This window comes from Carcharhinus amblyrhynchos, chromosome 12 (genome assembly GCF_965287045.1).
Source record: "Carcharhinus amblyrhynchos chromosome 12, sCarAmb.v2.hapA, whole genome shotgun sequence".
Taxonomy (NCBI): domain Eukaryota; kingdom Metazoa; phylum Chordata; class Chondrichthyes; order Carcharhiniformes; family Carcharhinidae; genus Carcharhinus; species Carcharhinus amblyrhynchos.
In genome coordinates this window covers 49,224,881-49,246,570 of record NC_137335.1, presented here as the reverse complement: position 1 = coordinate 49,246,570, position 21,690 = coordinate 49,224,881, and the positions used below count along the sequence as shown (strand labels likewise).

At 39.6% G+C, this 21,690-nt stretch overlaps 1 protein-coding gene across 1 annotated transcript in view; it reads right to left on the bottom strand.

Moving 5' to 3' along the window:
• ppp2r5a (protein phosphatase 2, regulatory subunit B', alpha isoform) overlaps positions 1 to 21,690 on the bottom strand; it is a 151,505-nt gene that overhangs the window by 17,460 nt on the left and 112,355 nt on the right. The window contains exons 8-10 of the mRNA XM_080200492.1: positions 17,102 to 17,155; positions 1,520 to 1,570; positions 724 to 843 (exon numbers count right to left, since the gene is read on the bottom strand). Of these exons, the coding sequence (XP_080056618.1) occupies positions 724 to 843; positions 1,520 to 1,570; positions 17,102 to 17,155 (225 nt within the window). The remainder of the gene's footprint in view (positions 1 to 723; positions 844 to 1,519; positions 1,571 to 17,101; positions 17,156 to 21,690) is intronic.

Below are 21,690 nucleotides of genomic sequence, written 5' to 3'. Positions count from 1 at the left end.
ATCAATGAATGAATAAGAATTTCAGCTGAAGGAGGGCAGAAGTTAGGTGATGTCATAAGGATGGAGATAAGGCAGCCTTAATGATGGTAGATTGGTGATTAGAAGCTCATCTCAGGGTCAAATACGACATCAAGATCGCAAGTAATCGGACTCAGCCTTAAACAGTTGCATGGGAGAGGGATGAAGAGGAGAGCTTGTGGCAGAAACTAAAGACAATGGCTTCTGTCTTCCCAATATTTAGTTGGAATAAATTTCTATTTAACTGATACTAGGTGTCAGATAAGGAGAGGTTGAGAGAGGGAGTGATACCATTAACATTGAAGTTTATTACAGCATTGATAGTATATGCATTATTTATCTATTATAGGTATTCTATTTTAGAAAGCTGTCTTAGATTTATAATATCCTTTGCTGGATCAGTTAATTTCACAAAAATACTAGAGTAAATTCTCACACTTCCTTAAAAAAAATTTCATGTGGTTCAGGATTCCTGTTTGGTTGCTAATTTCATGGAAATTAGTGACATCTTGTGCATTATTCAATTATCCTAGTATTTTCCAGGACATCAATCTTTGGGAGTCCAATGGAAAAGTTCATAATGATCTATTGAATGAACATTGTTCATTATCACAACAGGGAAATGATTATGATTTACACATACACATATCAGAACTGTGCAATGATAATTATTACAGTTGTGCTCATCAGGTACAAACTGCTCACCTGGAAGTGTGGATTTGACACACACTTAGCTATTTGCTTGAATAAAGGTTCTTGGATCTTTTTGAACTGAGAAGGTTCTATCACGTCCAAAATTTCTTCTACTTCACCCAAATACATAACCTAAGAGCAGCAATTAGAGTTGCACTGATCAGTCATAGATAAATCTGTCAAACTCAAAACTGTTTATTCACTTTCTATTGTAACGGATTGGAAATCAATTTTACAACTCACAGCAATCCTTATCTAAAACTATTTTACTTTTAAAATAATGGTCTGGGGGATAACAAAGGCAAGTCCACCATCACTTCTTAGGTCAGCAATAAACATGGTTTCACCAAAAATGTCCAAATATTGAAAAAAAATTAAGGAAATTTTAATATTGCAACCAAAAAATATTTATGAAAGTTGTACATGCCACTCACAAAATTCTGGATAAGTTCCCTCCTGCACGCCAGGATGGGAACATAGAGACCAATTATAACACTTATATTGCTGTGACCATCCACTTCCAGCCTTCCACAATGAACACAGCACAGATGAGTATCAAGCCTGGAATGCTCATTGTCAAGTTGAACACCACACCGCAAAAAATATTCAACCAGCCATTCAAGGGCCTTTTAGAATGATTTTCTTAAAATAACTTCATTTCACTGATGATAAAGTCCTGCTTATACTAATAAGCTTAAAAATTAGGCAAATTTAGAGTAGGCCACAGAAGGACAGCAATTAATTTCAAAATCATACATAACAGTAATATATTCATGTGATAGGTTAGAGGGGAAAGCAAAGAACTTACCTCTTTTTGACTGACAGTTTTTGGCCAGAACTTTAATAAGCCTCGAATGACCTACAATAAACCAAAAAATATGTTGGCATTAATTATATTATAAATTAAGATACTCTTTAATTCACAATATAACAAATCACAAGAGAATTACAATACTTCCCTTTATTCCTACATAGATTGATAAAAGTCTTATTTAGTTGTGCAATGATTCCTGGAACGCTCATTGTCAAGTTCAACACCACACCACAAAAAGTATTTATCCAAATCAGCCATCTGAGAGCCTTTTAGAATGATTTTCTTAAAATAACTTCATTTCACTGATTTAATTTAGTTAATTTCAAAATCGGGTCACTGAACATTAAACAAATATGATACAAATATAAAGAATATATTTTAACATAAGTTATTCCAGTTTGTAAACCCATGTCAAAGAAGAGTACTTACAAGTACAATTATAAAGAAATTCAATTATTGGAAAAATAAATTTGGATACACATTATCACCTTTATATACAACTTTGCTTTGCCAATTTTAGTCAATATCAATTATGATTTGTAGTAATCAACAATTACAAAATTAGTGCAAAACCAGATTATTGGTCTCATTATTGAATGAAAGGTGCTGTCCCTATTATATGAGATTATTCATCAAGGTTAAATCCAAGAGATGAATGAGCTTCTGACTAAGAACATAAGAAATAGGAGCAGGAGTGGGCCATCTAGCCCTTCGAGCCTGCCCCGCCATTCAATAAGATCATGGCTGATCTGTCATGGCTCAGTTACACATTCCCGCCCTCTCCCCATAACCCTTAATCCCCTTGCCTATCAAAAACCTAGCAACCCGCGTCTTAAAAATATTGAGCGAGGCAGCCTCCACCACTTCAACGGGCAGAGAATTCCAGAGATTCACCACCCTTTGAGTGAAGAAGTTCCTCCTCAACTCTGTTCTAAACCCCCCCCCCCCCCCTTTATCCTGAGGCTGTGCCCTCTAGTCCTACTGTCCTTTCTGAGCGGGAAGAGCCTCTCCACCTCTATCCTATCCATCCCATTCAACATCTTATACGTCTCAATGAGATCTCCCCTCATTCTTCTAAACTCTAACGAGTACAAGCCTAGTTTATTCAGCCTCTCTTCATAGTTCAACCCCCTCAACTCTGGAATCAGCCTAGTAAACCTCCTCTGCACTCCCTCCAAGGCCAAAATATCCTTGCGTAAGTGCGGCTTCCAAAACTGCACACAGTACTCCAGCTACGGCCTCACCAGTGCCCTGTACAGCTGCAGCAAGACCTCCCTACTTTTGTATTCAATCCCCCTCGCTATGAAGGCCAGCATCCCATTCGCCTTCCTGACCACCTGCTGCACCTGCCGGCTGGGTTTTTGCGACTCATGCACAAGGACTCCGAGGTCCCTCTGCACCGTCGCATGCTGCAGTTTTTCGCCACGTAAGTAATAGTCCTTCCTACCATTATTCCTACCAAAGTGGACTATTTTTTCAAGATCAAAGTAAACCATTCTTCGGAAACAGGGTGTCAACAATTTAGTCTGCACTAAACAATACTTGCTGTTTCATTGCCAAGAACCACTCCTTATGAACCAGTTTAATACTGTGATTTAATATGCACAACATCTCGCAATCTAGCACTGCCCAACATTGACCATTCTAAACACGTCACAAGCACTCATGTTCTTATCTTCAGAATAAAGAATAGACATTCTGCCCATGCAATTTGGGCTATGGATTTAGAATTCTACTTTACCTAAACATAAAAACAGCAGCAACTGAGCAACATTGCCAATTTATTTTAAGTTCCTTAGTTCAAAATATAAAACAAGGTGTAATGATTCACTAACCATGGAACAGCGAGTTTGGAGAATCTCTAATTTAAATGTGAGGCCATACAACAAAAGCCTGGATTTACATTGCATCTTTAATGTTGCAAATTGTCCCATGGTGTTTCATAGCAGCACCAACAAACAAAATCTGACACTGAGCCACATCAGGATACAGTGGGATAGCTAATCAAAAGATTAGTCAAAGTTTTAACAAGCATCTTAAGAGTCGATGAGAGGCGCAGAGCTATTTATTTGAACATCTCCATATTGTCTAGCAGCACAGGGCAAGGATGATTGAACTTGTAAAAAGTTGCATTATTTCTCTGCCTGGGATGAAGCAGGTTAAACATTCGTTCCTCCTCCAAACATTAACTTTTCAAAAAGCAGTCCCCAGCCATTGGCAGAAGCTGAATATTGTGAACTGCTCCCTTCCTGGCAAAGGCTCACAGCATAGTGCCTGAGCAGCTGGCTCAAAAAGCAGCTCATTTATCAATTAAACCTGTTTTACCACCCATTTGTAATTTTCCTTAAGCTTGAGAGGTTACAAAATGACTGGCATTCTCAGCCATTTTGATTAGAGCAGTGTTGCTCAATAGAAATTGCTAACAAGCTGCAGGTGTGACTATGTTGACACCAATTTAGCCAAAAGCAATAACTTCATTCAAAAACATTCTAAGTAAACTCAACACAGATGAATATATTTCACGTGCATATTTGAACAACACACATACTTGCCTTTTCATCTGACTATTTTACCTACAACCGTGTAAAAATACTCAGGGTTCACATTGACACAGCATACAAAATATGAGTATTGGGATCACATGACTGAGTGCCCTCATATCTAATCTTTTAATTTAATCAAAAATGCAATTAGGGATACCTGGATTCCCAATTTGCCATATGTGACTTGTGGTCAATGAACAACTGGTTATGTAACCAAAAAAATATTCTGGAGGGCCATCCAGAAATGAACCCCTTAGTGTCAGTTAATTTCTCCAGTGAATCCATATCTTGCATTTCTAGCACTAATTCTTTGCAAGTACCAGTGGATAATTTCCACAGCAGTCTAAAGTTCATGCATTCTAGAATACTAAAAACCAATACTAATACTGCAAAGGCTAAGGGGTCCTGACAACATTCTGGAATTAATAGTGCAGACTGGTGCTCCAGAACTAATCATGCCCGTTACCAAGCTGTCTCAGTACAGCTACAACACTGGTATCTATCGAGCAATGTGGAAAATTGGCCAGTAAATCCAGTCCACAAAAAGTGGCCATTTATCATCCCATCAGCCTACACTCGATCATCAGGAAGTGACAGAAGGTCTCATCAACAGTGCTATCAATTGGCATTGAGATTTTAGTTTGTTTAGTTTATTTATTAGCGTCACAAGTAGGCTTACATTAACGCTGCAATGAAGTTATGTGAAAATCCCCTAGTTATCACACCCCGGCGCCTATTCAGATGCGCCGAGGGTTGCATATAGACACTTAGGCATTCAATGCCCATATGCAACAAGACATATGGACACTGAATGTCTTAGTGCCTATATGCAGCAAGAGCTGGACAATAGCTCAGGTTGATAAATGGCTTAGGTTGATAAGTGGCAAATAACATTCATGCCACACAAGTGCCAGACAATGACCAGCTCCACAGAGAGAATGTAATCATCTCTCCTGACATTCAATGTCATTACCATCACTGAATTCCCCCATTCCAGGGATAACAGGAAACAGAACTGGACTAGCGATATCAATACTGTGGCTACCACAGCAGGTCAAAGACTAGGATTTTTGTGGCGGGCAACTCATCACCTGACTTCCCAAAGCCTGTCCACCACCTACAGTGCAATCAGGAGTATGATAGACTATTCTCCATTTACCTGCTGAAAGCAACTCCAACAACTCAAGAATCTCAACACCATCCAGGTCAAAGTAGCCCACTTGATTGCCATCCCATTCACCACTTTAAGTATTCATTCCCTCCATCACCAATGCAGTATAACAGCAAGTGTCATCAACAGGATGTACTGTAGCAACTCACCAAGACTCCTGAGGCAGCACCCTCCAAACCACAACTTATATTGCCTAGATGGACAAGGACAGCAGATGCAAGGGAACAACATTACTTGCAAGTTCCCCTCCACGTTACATATTTTCACCTGGAATTATATCAATTCTTTCAATGACATGGGGTCAAAATCCTGGAACTCCCTTCATAACTGCACTTTCAATACACATGGACCGCAGAGGTTTAAAAAGGAAGCTCACTGCCTTTGAGACAACTAGGGATGGATAATAAATGTTGGTCTACCAAGCAACACCCACAACCTATGAACAAATAAAAATAATGTGGTTTTAAAAATTAAAGTTAAACTGCAAAAGATGAGGTAAATGTGTCATAAATAAACTGGGAAATTGTTACTTTCAAAAGGTTTGAAAAGAGATACAGCTATAAAACATTAAGTGGATAAACCTAAACAATGCATCACCCAACTGAAAACAGAAATTGAAATCAAAACAGAAACTGAAATAAATACAGAAAAGGGAAAATTAAAAAGAAAATTGACCCTCCCAGTTTCTAAGGAAACAAAAACTGAACCTGAAGCATGGAAGCCACAACTTCTGTGCAATCTGAATCAGAATGAGGGCTATTGATAGGAATGCAGAGCCATCCAAGCTCAGTTGCTGCAGCTTGCAACTGACGTGTGCAGTTTACAGCTCAGAGAAGATGGCCAAAGCAGATGACGGTTGTATAGATCTGCACTGCAAGCGAAGTAAAAAACTAATTTCAGCATTCATTGTGCAGAATGCAGGTGAGGGAACAGAAACTGAATTTTGCTTCATGTGAAACTAGTGGAAGAATCTACTCCAGTCTTGTGGCAAAGAACGCAATCAGCAGATTAGCTTAGAAATATTGGAGAAGTAACCAGGGTGGCACAGTGGTTAGCACTGCTGCTTCATAGTGCCAGGGACCTGGGGTCAATTCCTAGCTTAGGTCACTATGTGTGGAATTTGCACGTTCTCCCATGTCTGCATGGTTTTCTCTGGGTGCTCCTGTTTCCTTCCACAATCCAAACATATGCAGGTGAGGTTGACTGGGCATGGTAAATTGCCCCTTAGTGTTGGGAGGACAACGAATGGTCTAGTTGGACCAATGAATGGCACAGGCTTGGAGGGCTGAAGGGCCTGTTTCCTGCACTGTATTGTTCTTTGACAAACAGGGTAAAATATGTGGGGTACAGGGAGGGGGTCTGGGTGGGATTCTGGTCGGTGCAGACTCAATGGGCCAAATTGCCTCCTTCTGTAGTGTAGGGTATTCTATGAACAAGGGACTGTTGTATTTGTATTCAAGAAATGGTAAATTAAAGTTTTACCTTTCAGGATAACTGAGCCGAGGAGAATTTAAACAATAGTTTCTAGAGGACTGCTCTCTGTAGAAGTTAGATATTATAACAAATGAGAGAATTGCTGGAGGAAACAAAAGTAAACTTAAGGGCCTGACATATGTGGGTATAAGCTATAGTGTTTACTAAAATTTTTTTTAATTGTTCTGTACGCAATAAAGTTTTCTTGTGGTATATTTCTACTGATTAAAACAAGATGTTTGGTCTTCTCTTTAAATGTTAACAGTTCCTAACTGGATCACAAGAAAGATACATGCAATCTTAAGGTGTGGGGTTGAAACAGTTCAGCATCTCACTTAGCACACAAAGTTCAGGTCCTATATGCATAATTGCTTTCAAGGCTTTTCCACAAAGCGATGTCATTGATCTTTCTGTCCATGTTCCACCATTTCATTGTATTGCCAACGTCATTCTCGTTTTTGAATTTTAAGAACTCGTTTCTCTACTAGATCATGAGCTTGAATGACTGTACCTATACTCAAATGGACTTCAGATATGTATTGCAAGACTAGCTTGTTTCAGCAGTAGAACTTGCCTCTGAATCAAAGGTTCAAATTCTAATCCAGGTCCTAAGAATACAATTCCAATTAACTTCTAGTGCAGGACTGAGGGGAATTGGATTATTGAAGGTACAGGAGTTTTTAACTGCATGTTAAACAGAAGATGGTATACCTGGATGGAAAACATACTTTGTCAGGTGGTATAAAATTGTACTTTTTCCACATTAAAACAGAAAGGTGCCCAGTCAACAATCATTCCTTGACCAATACCACAAGGTCATTTATCTCACCTCTGTGGGAATTTGCTCATGTTTTGCAACAGTCATATTTACCTGCGAAAATAACAGTGACTATTATCAAAGTCTAAAAGTTTAGCTAAAAGCATGTTGTTTCATTTTTTTCTTCATTCTTGATGTATTTCACCACACTTCCTTCCGCTGTTGCTGCTACTTGAGGTGATCATTCTATTTCTCAGTTAATGTTGTTCCTTTGTGGCACCTGGTTTAAGCATGTCTGATAAGCCTGCCCATTCTTTGTCCTTTTCCATTCCTGCTAATAAGACTAACTTAAGTTCAAAACCCTCATATACTTATTATAAATAGTGCTGTTTATATTGTAGTAACACCAACGTGTATTTATACAGTGCCTTGCAACACAATAAAATGTCTCAAGATGACTCACAGGAGAGTAATTTAACATAATTTGATATCATGCAACAAAAGGAGATATTAGGGCAGATGACAAAAGCTTGGTTGAAGATGTATGATTTATGGAGCATCTTAAAGGAAGTAATCAGGAGGAAGTGAGGCTGACAAGTGCAGTGAGGGAATTCCTGCGTTTAGGGCCTGAGTGGTTGATGGCACAGCTGTCAATGGTAGAATGGTTAAGTGCAGAATGTTCAAGAGGTCAAAAATGGAGAAACATAGATATCATGGAGGTATGTAGGACTGGAGGAGATTACAGAGATAGGGAGGAATGAGATCATGTAGAGATTTGAAAACAAGGATGAGGATTTTATAACTGAGGCATTGCTTAACCAGGAGGCAATGCAACTCGAGTGTGGACAGGAGTGATAGTTAAATTAAGACTTGGTGTGCATTGTTATATGGCAGCAGAATTTGAATCTTTTAAGTTCATGGAGGCAAGAACATGGGAAGCTGAGGTGGTGTGCATTTGAATAGAAAGGTTAAAAAGCTTCCTTTTGGTCTACATACAATTTTAAGAGCTGTGAGTTATAACTTACAAGCAGATATCACACTTGCTCTGCATCACTTGCATATGCAAGCCTTTTCTCCTTATAACTTGACGTGCACACCATCCAACCATGCATGGGTTGTTGCTCATTGTTCGCTGGAGCAAGCGGAGAGAAGGTTGCACAGAGTAAAGGTAAGCGATTGCCTTTGTAAAGATTTTTGCGGGCTTTTTAAACGGTATTTCTGCTTTAGAACAGGAAGTGGGCCACGGGGCTTTGTGGGAAGGGACTTTTTTACCGCGCAAAGGGAGGGTTGCAGTAGACAGCTGGCAGTGGAGTGAGAGGGAAGCAGAGTGAGCTGTAAGGGCTTTGGATCACAGGGCTTGAGAGAAAAACGCAAGATAAGTTTAAATTCTTAACTGTGTTTGGAATTCACTTGGAGACTGGGATGGAGGGACATGTGATGTGCTGTTTCTGTATGATGTGGGAGCTGGTGGACCCCAAGGTACTTCCCAGTGACCATGTCTGCAGTAAGTGCTGGTTGCTTGAGGAGCACCAGCTCAAAGTAGACGAGCTGAACTCTGAGCTTCAGACACTGAGGCTCATCAGGGAGGGGACTGTAACCTGGATAATGGGTTACAAGACAAAGTCAAACGTCCTAGACTAACTCTGAGAGTCAGGAACAGGAGGGTGTTGCTGAGGGGAGGAAGGGTGAGAGTGTGGGGAGGAAGGGTGAGGGGAAGGAGGGGGGGAACCCAAAAGCCTCAGCCCCCGAATCCGTGTTTGAGATTCTTGCTCCCAGTGTGGGCAAGAATGGGGGCTGCAAGGTTGACGAGCAAACTGCCCACAGTACAGTGGTGCAGACACAGGTCAAAGAGGAAGCAGTAAAGAGGAATGTAGTGGTAACGGGGATAGTGTACTTAGGGGCATAGACACTGTCCTTTGTGACAATGATAAAGAATACAGAAGGATGTGTTGTCTGCCTGGTGCTTGGGTCCAGGATGTCTCATCTGGGCTGTAGAGGAACCTGGAGTGGGAGGGTGAGAATCTGGTCGTTGTGGTACATGTGGGTGCCAACGACATAGGCAAAATAGGAACTAAGGATCTGCGGAGGGAGTGTGCAAAGCTGGGAATCAAATTAAAAAGCAGAACTGACAAGGTGGTTATCTCTGGATTACTACCTGAACCACATGCAGATGGGCGCAGGGTAAATAGGATTAAGGAGATGAATGGGTGGCTCAGGGATTGGTGTGGGAGAAATGGGTTTGAGTTTATGGGGCATTGGCACCAGATGGGACGGTCTTAGTCTGAATCATGCCGGGACCAGAGTCCTGGTGAATCGTGTAACTAGGACTGTAAATAGGGCTTTAAACTAGTGGTGGAGGTGGAGGTGGAGGAGGAGAAGGAGGAGGAGGAGGAGAATTACAAAATCTAAAGGAGAGGGTACGAGTGCGGGAAAATATTGAGGATGTCCCAATAATAAAAGGAGTAGGGGGCACGAGAGAGGTTAGTAGCGTTTCTTCAAATAAGGTCCAAATAAAGGCTGGTATAAAGACACTTTACCTGAATGCACGAAGCATTCGGAACGAAGTGAGTGAGCTGATGGCACAGATCAACACAAATGAATATGATCTAGTGGCCATTACGGAAACGTGGTTGCAGGGTGACAGGGACTGGGAGCTGAATGTCCAGGGGTATCAAGTGTTTAGGAAGGATAGATGGGAGGAAAAAGGGGGTGGGGCAGCTCTGTTAATTAAGGATAATATCAGGGCGGTAGTAAGGGAAGGTGTAGGCTCCAGAGAGCAAAACGTGGAATCGTTGTGGGTGGAGATAAGGAATAGTAAGGGGAAGACGACACTGGTGGGTGTGGTGTATAGGCCCCCAAATAATAACTTTGAGGTGGGGCGGGCTATAAACAAGCAAATAATTGATGTGTGCAGAAATGGAACGGCGGTAATTATGGGGGATTTTAATCTACATATTGATTGGATGACCCAAGTCAGACGTTGTGGGCTTGAGGAAGAGTTCTTGGAATGCTGTCGGGATAGTTTCCTTGAACAGTATGTGACGGAACCTATGAGGGAGTGAACTATCTTAGATCTGGTGTTGTGTAATGAGGCAGGTAGAATTAGGGATCTTCTTGTGAGGGATCCTCTTGGGATGAGTGATCATAGTATGGTTGAATTTTTGATGCAGATGGAGGATGAGAAAGTAGGGTCCCGAACCTGTGTCCTCTGTTTGAACAGAGGGGAGTATGATAGGATGAGAGAGGAATTGGCAAATGTAGATTGGGGGTGCAGATTGGTTGGTAGGATGGCTGAGGAACAGTGGAGGATTTTTAAGGAGACCTTTCTCGGTACTCAGTAGAAATATATTCCGATGGTAAAGAAGGACGGTAGGAGAAGGGATAACCAGCCGTAGTTTTCGAAGGAAATAAAGGAGAGTACTAAATTAAAAGCTGATGTGCTCAGAGTGGCTAAAATAGTGGGCGATTAGAAGATTGGGAAAGATTTAAAAATCATCAAAGAATGACTAAGAGGGTGATAAAGAAAGGAAAGATAGACTATGAAGCTAAACTAGCACTAAATATAAAAAAGGACAGTAAAAGTTTTTACAAATGTATAAAGAGGAGGAGGCTGGCTAGAGTGAATATTGGACCTTTGGAGGATGAGAGGGGGGATTTAGCAGTGGGCGATGAGGAAATGGCTGAGGCTTTAAGTAAGTTTTTTGCCTCGGTCTTCATGGAGGAGGATATGAATAGTTTGCCAATTATTAAAGATAGAAAGATGGTAGGAGTTGAGGGCCTAAATGCAATTACTGTCACTACAGAGGTAGTGCTTGATAGACTAATGGGACTGAAGGTGGACAAGTCCCCAGGACCGGATGGAATGCATCCCAGGATTCTGAAAGAAATGGCAGAGGTGATAGTGGATGCCTTAGTAATTATTTATCAAAATTCGCTGGACTCCGGGGAAGTGCCGGAAGATTGGAAAACGGCTAATGTTACGCCGCTGTTTAAAAAAGGTAGCGGACAAAAGGCAAGGAACTATAGGCTGGTTAGTTTAACGTCTGTAGTTGGAAAAATGCTAGAATCCGTCACCAAAGAAATAGCGAGGCACCTAGAAAAGAATGGTTTGATTGAGCAGGCGCAGCACGGATTCATTAAGGGGAAGTCGAGTTTGACAAATTTACTGGATTTCTATGAGGATATGACTAATGTGATAGACAGAGGGGAGCCGGTGGATGTGGTGTTTTTAGATTTCCAAAAGGCGTTTGATAAGGTGCCTCATAAAAGGTTGCTACAGAAGGTTAGGGTGCACGGAGTTGGGGGTAACATGTTAGCATGGATAGAGGATTGGCTGTCTAATAGGAGGCAGAGAGTTGGTATCAATGGGTGCTATTCTGGTTGGCGGTTGGTGACTAGTGGAGTGCCGCAGGGATCAGTGCTGGGGCCGCAACTGTTTACCATTTATATAGATGATCTGGAGGAGGGGGCTGAGTGCAGGGTGACAAAATTTGCTGATGAAACGAAGATGAGTGGAAAAGCAAATTGCGTGGAGCGTGTGGAAAGTCTGCAGAGAGATCTGGATAGGCTGAGCGAGTGGGTGAGGACCTGGCAGATGGAGTATAATGTTAGCAAGTGTAAGGTTATCCACTTTGGCAGAAATAATAGTAGGAGGGATTATTATTTAAAAGGCGAAAAGCTGCAGCATGCTACGGTGCAGAGGGATCTGACGGTCCTTGCGCACGAGTTGCAAAAACCCAGTCTGCAGGTGATCAAGAAGGCAAATGAAATGTTGGCCTTTATAGCGAGGGGGATAGAATATAAAAGTAGGGAGGTCTTGCTGCAACTGTACAGGGTACTGGTGAGGACGCAGCTGGAGTACTGTGTGCAGTTTTGGTCTTGCGGAAGGATATACTGGCCTTGAAGGGAGTGCAGAGGAGGTTCACTAGGCTGATACTGGAGATGAAGGGGTTGGACTATGAAGAGAGACTAAATAGACTAGGTCTGTACTCGTTGGAGTTCAGAAGGATGAGGGGGGATCTTAGAGACGTATAAGATAATGAAGGGGATGGATAGGGTTGAGTTAGAGAGACTCTTCTCACTTAGAAAGGATAGCAGGACTAGAGGACACAGCCTCAAGATAGGGGGGGGTGCAGTTTAGATCAGAGTTGAGGAGGAACTTCTTCACTCAAAGCATGGTGAATCTCTGCAATTCTCTGCCCATTGAAGTGGTGGAGGCTACCTCGCTAAATATATTTAAGTCACGGGTAGATAGGTTTTTGATAGACAGGGGAATTAAGGGTTATGGGGAGAAAGCGGGAAAGTGGAACTGATCCACTTCAGATCAGCCATGATCTTATTGAATGGCGGGGCAGGCTCGAAGGGCTAGATGGCCTACTCCTGCTCCTATTTCTTATGTTCTTAATAGAATACCCTTATTTCCATAATTTACTTAATGGAAATTATGGTCATAAGTCTTATGTTGTCCTATGTTTCGGTTTGCAGAAGAACAATTATATCAGACAATACAGACTAGGACATGATCCATTATACAGGCTTATAAAAGGACATATTTATATAGAGTTGCAAAAAAATCAATACATATTTCATTTAACTTGGAGCTTCTCAATTTGACAAAATAATTCACATTTGCTAAGTTGCCTAACAACAAGGAGTTCAGAACAGCATCTGTAATACAGACTCCTTCTTGGAAGTCCCTTATGTGCACAGCTCTACATTGTCCAAAATCAATAAGATCAGAATTGGACTAATGATTGATTAACCAGGAAACAAAGTCTACATTCAGATTCCCTCATGGCCTTAACAGCAACTAACATATTTGAAGAGAACGCTGCCTTTTGAAGCTGCACAGCCAAAGGAACCTGCAGCAGGAAAAAAGAATGGAAAAATATGTTCTTCAACAGGAAAGTGAACATGCCTTCATCCAGACAAGTACATACTGTATTGGGTAGTCAAGACTGTTGCGGATATCTTCTGACCATCCTTGCCTTCATTACATTATGCAAAGAAACTCCAATTAAATCCAAATATCAGAATTGGTTAGAGTAGCAAGGGTGGAAAAAACTGAACTTATTACCTCTGGCTGCCTTTAAGTGCATCCAAAGGAGCTATTGTCTCTAACTATCATCTTAAAGATGAAGCCAGATCTTTAGATAAGTTATCTTACAGAAAACTGTTGAAAATAATGGATTTTTGTTTATTGTTTTGGAAAAGTTGTACACTTACGACCTGTGCTGAGGTCAAGTCAAGCTGTATTATTGCAGGTAGAGAGATTTTTTAAAATTGGGCAATGTTTATTGGGCTGCTCTCAAATCTTCCATTGACAGCCACCAGTTTTAGAGTAACGTATGATGGTACAAAATTGAACGGTGAGATGAATATACCAGCAGACAAAAAGAGTGGAAAAATGGTGCAATCCCCTACAGGGGAATGGGCATTCCTCTGGCAAATATACCACGAACTGGAATAGTACAACTGCATCAGAGTAATGAGTGTGCAGAAAAACGTACCTATTGCTTCTGCCTGGCTCCATGGAAGGATAATACCTTACCCCTTGTAAATGTTAATCGTATTCCTAAACTTAGTAATGGATACTCTATTTCTACCAATGTTCTCAATTACTTGCTCTTCTGTAGCACCAGATAATTAACTTTATCAATAGGATATCAGAACATTTTAAAGACTAGCATTTCAAATGAGACACTAAGTCTGTTCAAAATATGGGAAATACCTAATGTCACAATTACTGGCACAAATTTTGTCTTTCAAAACTCCCATTGTGTCTTGAGAGTGAATTTTAAGTTATACAACATTTGAATGAAATATTGATAGGGCTGGAAGCAATTTGAAGCAATAATTCAAATATATTACACAATAACCATACTAGCACATTTAAGTTGTTAGCATGAATCAGTTTAACCCTACAATAGGTTGAATACGATATGCTAAATACTTCTACAGAAAAGAACCTCTATTTGTTACTTTTTCTCACTGATGGAATTCAGATTATTATTACCTCATATCTATTACCCATCATTCCGCCTCCTCTTACCTTGCCTAACTTATCCTTTATCTCCTTGATCCTCAGTGGTTTATACAATGACTAAATAACTGCAGAAAAGTACTCTTTTATGTACTATGTTCTCTTGATTAAACTACGCAAGCTGAAATCCTGGAGATGTTCAAATGTTACATGGCCTCTCAATTCTGCAGCAACTTCATAAGTGGTTTGAATTTTTCCAGACCTGAAATCTATGTGAAACAGAGCAACAGACTAAGCATAGTTACTCAACTGTCCAATAATTCAAATACATTTTAAAAAAATCACAGTTTAAACATGATCCAAGAAGAAATGCAACCAGTTCACTTCTGAAAAATTGAACTTCCAAATTGCAAGAGTAAGTAATAATGTAAAGCCAGATTGAAAGAGGAAAGAAACTTATCTCCCATTCAGAGATTGTAATGGTCAGTACAAATCTGTAAGTGTAATCCTCTGTGACTTACAACATAATAATGAAGTCAAATCAAAACTTTCATAAAACATAACTATTGTAATGCATTATAACTTAAGTCCTTGGACATAATTAAAACAAAACACTTAATACAAGCAGCTAAAATGAAAATCTTAAAGGATTTTGAGTGGTGGCAGCAAGTTAAAGCACACCATCTTGAATAAAAGCTTTTTTTGTTTGAGATACAAGCTTAGAAAGGGATTTTTATTCTGCACCTAATCTGTTCTATATCTGACCTGAGTGTTCCACACTGACATTTAACGGTTAGATTTTCACATCCTGATGAAATTCAGTTCAAAAGGATTTACAACTGGTGCAAATCCTTTCAGAAGTAATGTGATAACATATAATTTTGAAAGTCAGATCATCTGCATAATTATTCACAGCTTGAGGTACAGTTTAGATTTACCATTGGATAATAATGTAATGACCAGAAAAGGCATATAGGTGGCACAGTGGTTAGCACTACTGCCTTACAGCACCAGGGACCAGGAATCAATTCCCAGCTTGGGTCACTGTGCAGAATTTGTACATTCTCCCCATATCTGCATGGGTTTCCTCAGGTGCTCCAGCTTCCTCCACAGTCCAAAAGAAGTAATGGCTAGGTGATTTGGCCATGCTAAATTCCCACTCAGTGTACCCGAACAGATGTCGGAGTGTGGCGACTAGGGGATTTTCACAGTAATTTCATTGCAGTGTTAATATAAGCCTACTAGTAACTAATAAATAAATAAGTCAAAGTAAAATGGCAGCTTAATAGTCTTCATAAATATTCAAAGACGCTACAACCTCATTATTGATTTTCCTGAAGGAAAACAAGCGACAAACAAAACCAAACAATGAACTGGTTCAGCAATTGAATATTCAGGTGAGATGCATGCTGCGATTGGCACTGTTAGAAGGGCTGCTTTCCTGGCTCTCCAAGATATTGACCAATAGGCAGCAGTATAAAGCTGCTTGTTATAATGGCGAGGTTTGAAACAAAGTCTGAAATGAGCTTCACAGCCACAAGCATTGTTTCATTTGTGATCTGATTGTATCAGACAGCACAACTCTGCCACTGTCCCCAGGTTGAATTACAGCTTGGTCACAGAGTCTCTCAAACAAATCCCGAGAAGTGAATTTATGGTAGGCATTAGAGCAGCAAGATAAAAAATTATTAAGGTAATAAAAAAACATAGTCTTCATGAGCAGAAATGTCATCTATACTTTTGTTTTTATGGTTTCCATAGACAATTCAATGATTCTACTTTGAAATCAGATCAGAAGGTATTTCTAGAACTGTTGATACAAAATCAACAAGATGACAAAAAGCAGCTTTGACAAAATGAAAAAGCAGCACATTAAGGTTTGTCATGCATCATTTAAAAATCACAAATTATTTTGCCTTTTGCACCCAACAATTTTAAATATTCTATTCATACTGGCAAATCAGTGACATCCAGTATTATCAAAGGATAATAGATTGGATATTCAAATGGCATCAGTTTTGGATCAGTTACATTTTTTAACAAAATTGCCACCTTTTTCAGGCAAAAGTTTTAGATGCGCAACTAAATCTTATTGGCAATCTATCACTACTGATCTCTATCCATTTTTGCCACTGTTGGTCACAATTTTTAGTGATTGTTGGGACACAACATGCTGATAAAATGGAAAAAACTTTCATGCATCTAAAATTGGAAAATGTTTTATTTATCAGCAATAAAATTTATTTAACAGGCACTAAATTCACCAGAAGCTAATATTTCAAAGGAGACTTGTAGTCAGGTAAAGAATTGGAATGAAGATTTGAGGCCGTATCAAATTTTAATTTTGTTCTTCTCCTGCTTGTGGATTTCTTTGCAAGACTTTTTTTTAATCTCAAGAAGGTGAATTTAATTTAAATCAGAAATACTAAATACTAGAAATATTAGATATTCAGTTCTCTTTCATACTCAAAATTTGTCCATGCAGGAAGAATTTAAAATTATGTTCATACAATAGAAGTAATTAGAATAAATATTTGAATTCAGAAGTTTTTGAACAGTGTAGGTGAAAACTCATCTCCCACCCCAAAAGAATTATGCCCATTTTAAATGTCAAAAATAGAATTATTAAATATAAACTGAGAAAACTTACCGGTTCTGTAAGAGTTGCATCTTTTTCCAAGAACTGTACCACACAATAAGCTAACTAGAAGACAAGAAAGAACGGTTACATGATTCCCTGCAGCAACTGGTGGAATTGAAATGGATGTTCATCTGGTCCACACAAATCAAAGCAATCACTTGATAGGCCTCTCAACCAAGCTCTTGTTTTCAATCAATACTACATGGATGTCATATCATTGTGTGTTTAAAAATACATATATACATTATCATCCAGCCAGTCTGAGACAACTCATTTTTAACTAAGCATTTCAGGAAAAGGCTACAAAGTTTTTTTTTAATTTCAGCCACTGAACTTCATCAATGCAGGGCTTCCTCTAAATTGTTATAAACTAATTAACTATGAAGTTAATGATATGATTAACTTCAAAACAGATTTATTGAACATGAAGTATATTGAAACTGTACAAAAACAAGTGTGTCCTTTGTTACGCTCCAAAAAAATAAGTGACCACATTTTCCTCCCAACAGTGAGCAAACAGTGCACTCATTCATTACACTTGCAACTTCCTGCAGATTTTCATTGGGATTTTGAACTGGAAGTTACTATAATTGAGTGCATCAAATAATGCGCCACTCTATACAGAGGATCTAGGACCTGTATCAACAGAGCAAGCGAATGTGCATTGCCTTAACCCATCAGATTGAAAGCTTTATGCAGTGTATGAACCAGGAAGTGTCAGTTGGAATATAATTCAATGTCAAATCAAGTACAGAAAACGAAATAAAGAGAGGGAAAGATGAAATTGAGAGAGAGAAGAAAATCACTATTTATAAAAATATTTATTAAGAATAACTAAAATCAGGAGGAATGATTTTCAGTACCAGTTTGGCAGGATTAAGATTTATTACACTGTTAAAATTTTACTTGCGCTAAAATGAACAAACCTCGACATAATTGGCAAATTCATTTGGTGGATGTGTGCATATAGATCAAAAGGGTAAAACCTTAACTTCATTTCATGCGTTTAAATGTCACGACTTCTGGAAGAGAAAGGTAAGTTGGACAACAGCTTCTCAATTTCTGCATTTAACTGGCCACGTGTAGTTGTTGGAGGTTGTTGTCTGATTTACACTTCAAAACTGCTGAGTGCTGTGAGCCTCATGGTCATTTTGACAGCAAAATCTGGGTTGTTATTTTACATGTTAGTCACATCACTCCCCATCACTTTATTTAAAATTTAAATTAAAATTTTCAATTAGATAAATGTGCCTGTGATTCAGTGGAATAAATATTTCAGGATAAGATTATTGTGCAGCCTCGTTGTATCATTTCTAATTTCTCATGCTAGCCTTCCGTGACCAATTCAGTGGCAATTAAGGCCAGTTGTGTGTTATGTATTCAATGCCACATGGGCAGATAAATTGAATCTATCAAAACAATTACATTTTCACCAAAAATGTTCTGAGTGTAACTATCTGATTGCATCGTATTTCACCAAATTACTATTTTGAAACAGCACTCTAAAATTAATGTAAAACATAAACAGATTCATAAACCCTTCATTGACTTTCTGAGATGCAATCTGGAAATACTCATTACTTTGAGAATCCACATATAAAATGACAGAACAATCATGAGTAGATTCGCATTGTATTTTCACTAAGAGTTGGAGAGCATCACTTTAACATCTTTATAATAATGCATATGGTTCCTGCATGGTAGAGTTCATGGTCCAACTTTCATTGAAATGGAAAATGAAGTTTAAAAAGTAATTAAGTTCTTGTTTAAAATTAGCTACTTCAATATATCTGCATAATTACTCTAAGCATACCATTGGGAAAATGCTGTGAAATTCTCAATGTCATGAATGAAGTTAGAAAATTAAAAGCTTGTTTAAGAATAGAGGTGAAACTGGTGGTTAATTTACCAAGACAATTATAGTGTTATTTGTATGGTATAATAATTTTAAATGTTCATGAAGAAATGTATGCAGGGGAGGTCCTATGAGGAGAGACTGAGGGATTTGGGGTTGTTTTCACTGGAAAGAAGGCGGCTAAGAGGGGATCTTATAGAAACATATAAGATGATTAGAGGTTTAGATAGGGTGGATGGTGATAGCCTGTTTCCTCGGATGGAGAAAGCTAGCACGAGGGGGCATGGCTTTAAATTAAGGGGGGGTAGTTATAGGACGGATGTCAGGGGCAGGTTCTTTACCCAGAGGGTGGTGAGGGACTGGAATGCCCTGCCTGCTGCAGTTGTAAATGCGCCTAGTTTGGGGGCGTTTAAGAGATTGGTGGATAGGTTTATGGACGAAAAGGGATTGGTTTAGATTAGTGGGTCAATGTTTTTTTTTAAAAATAAGACTGGTCGGCGCAACATTGTGGGCCGAAGGGCCTGTTCCGCGCTGTAATGTTCTATGTTCTAAATCAGGGTGAGCGAATACAAGGCCCAATCAGTAAGTACCAAGTCATGACACTGGGAAGCATAAAACAACCCGAGTGTTAATTCAGTGATTGTGAAGAGACAGGGGGGCAAGTACTGACAAAAGGCTCAACGCCAACCCACAAATAAGAAACAAAAGATGGCAATTTTGGAGGCTGTGACTAGTGGCCCAAAAGCAGAATTAGACAAATGTAAATGAATTAGGTGAGTATCTACTGAAACTACCCTCCCCCTTAAAACAATTGTACAATAAGCTGCCTGAAATTAGGTTAAAAACAAAACTGGATACAGGGTAACTCAAATAATAGTACAGCACAAGAAATCAGGTTGGGAGCATTGGTGAGGGTGGATCAAACCTGTACGGGAAGCCAAGATAATGGGCTACAACTTCCTCAGAGTGGCAATCAATGTCAGGTTGCCACTCCATGTCTAAATCCTTATGGGATTTTTCTTGTGATCTGGTCTCACCCAACCTTCTGACTCAAGCCAGGCAAGGTCCAGGCTATCCAGCTTGCCATCAGGTTCATCAGTGCACCTTTCGGGTATCTCCCCCAAATCCAACGTTAGGGAGCTAGGAGGTTATGACCCAATGAGGCTTATAATTGCCCATGGTTGCTTTCAGACAATTGGAGACCACTACTAATTAGCGTTCAAGCTCTTTTATATTTGCAGTCCACTAAAACAATTCTCATGGTCAGATAACACATACTTAAAGCACGTAAAGCACTATTAGCAGGTATTCCAACTGATATACTTGTAATATTAATTTGCATGAGCAGCAATCAAAAAGCTTCAAAAGTTGCTTTAGATTCTTACATTTCTATACAAATATTCCAATGGAAACTTCAGCTATCACTCAGAAAAGAAATGTTTTCAGTGAATAAATGAAAAGAACTGCTAATGGACAAATTTTATTTTACTGGGTAACTTAACCAGGAAGGGATGGAGGAGATGGGAGAGCGCAGAAGTGAGCAAGGAGTAGAGAGAAAAAGAAAACAAAGTAGAAGTGCAGGGAGGAACCATGGACAGGCATTCTGGAAGGGATAGTGTAACATTAGGAGGCAGAGAGAGGGATCACGAGGAGGGAGAGATCAGGAAACATTAGGAGGCAGAGAGGGGGAGTGAGCCAAAAGATGGCAGTGAGGAGAGCCAAGAAGCAGTGATAGAGTTGAGTAGCCAAGAGAGATTGGAGTGGTGGTGTGAGCATGGTAGTGAGGAGATGGGGCAGGGGAGGATGGAAGGGAAGAGGAAAAGGGAAAATGGAAAGAATTGGAGGGGTCAGGAGGAGGGAAAGAGAGTGGGAGAAGCATCAGGGGCAATGGGGAGGGGGGGGGGGGGGGGGGGTGAGAAAGAAGGGGTAAAAGGTGCTTTATAGCCAAAGCAGCACTTCCCTGCTTCTGCACTTCAAGCCCCTTAAGGTAAAGGTCCAAATCACAGTAGCCTTTTTGATTACCTTTTATACCTGTGCACTGGCTTTTCGTGTTCTATGCACATGACCCCAAAATCCCTTTGGTCCTTCATCGCTCCTATTTACATTCAGAAAATACTGATTTGTCTTTTTCTGATTCAAAGTGAATAATCTTAAATTTGATCACATGGAATGCCAAATTTTTGTTAATGCAGTTAGCCAATGTCATTCAGCCTTTGTAACTAATTTCCATCCAAATAACCTCCAGTGCTTCAAGTTTGCAGGTGACAATAAGAAACATATAACTCTCAATTCTTTCTTCCAAATAATTTGTATACGCATAAAAGCTGATACCATACCGATGCCTGGGGAATGACATATGTCACTACCAAATGGAGAACAGTCCCATTATCCTTATTGTATGTCCTACTTTCAAATTAATTAGTAACTAAGTCATAAGGGCATTCTTTGTGCTTTTATTTAATAATCTCTTGTGCAGAACCTGACCAACTGTCTTGTAGAGTTTAAGATTGATAACAGCCATTGACACGCCTCACCCACCCATGTTAGTGACCTCTTCTTCAATTTTGAAAATTTTATTACCTACTGGGTAGGAATTCAAAAACATTGTATTCTTGTGCATGAGAAGAACTCACTTTCATTCAGTTGCCAGTATTTCCAAGGGTTTCCAAACTGTGGGACTCACTTTTGGAGTCACAAGTTCTGAAGCAACAATGGCAGCCATGCAGCTTATTCTGAGTTTTGA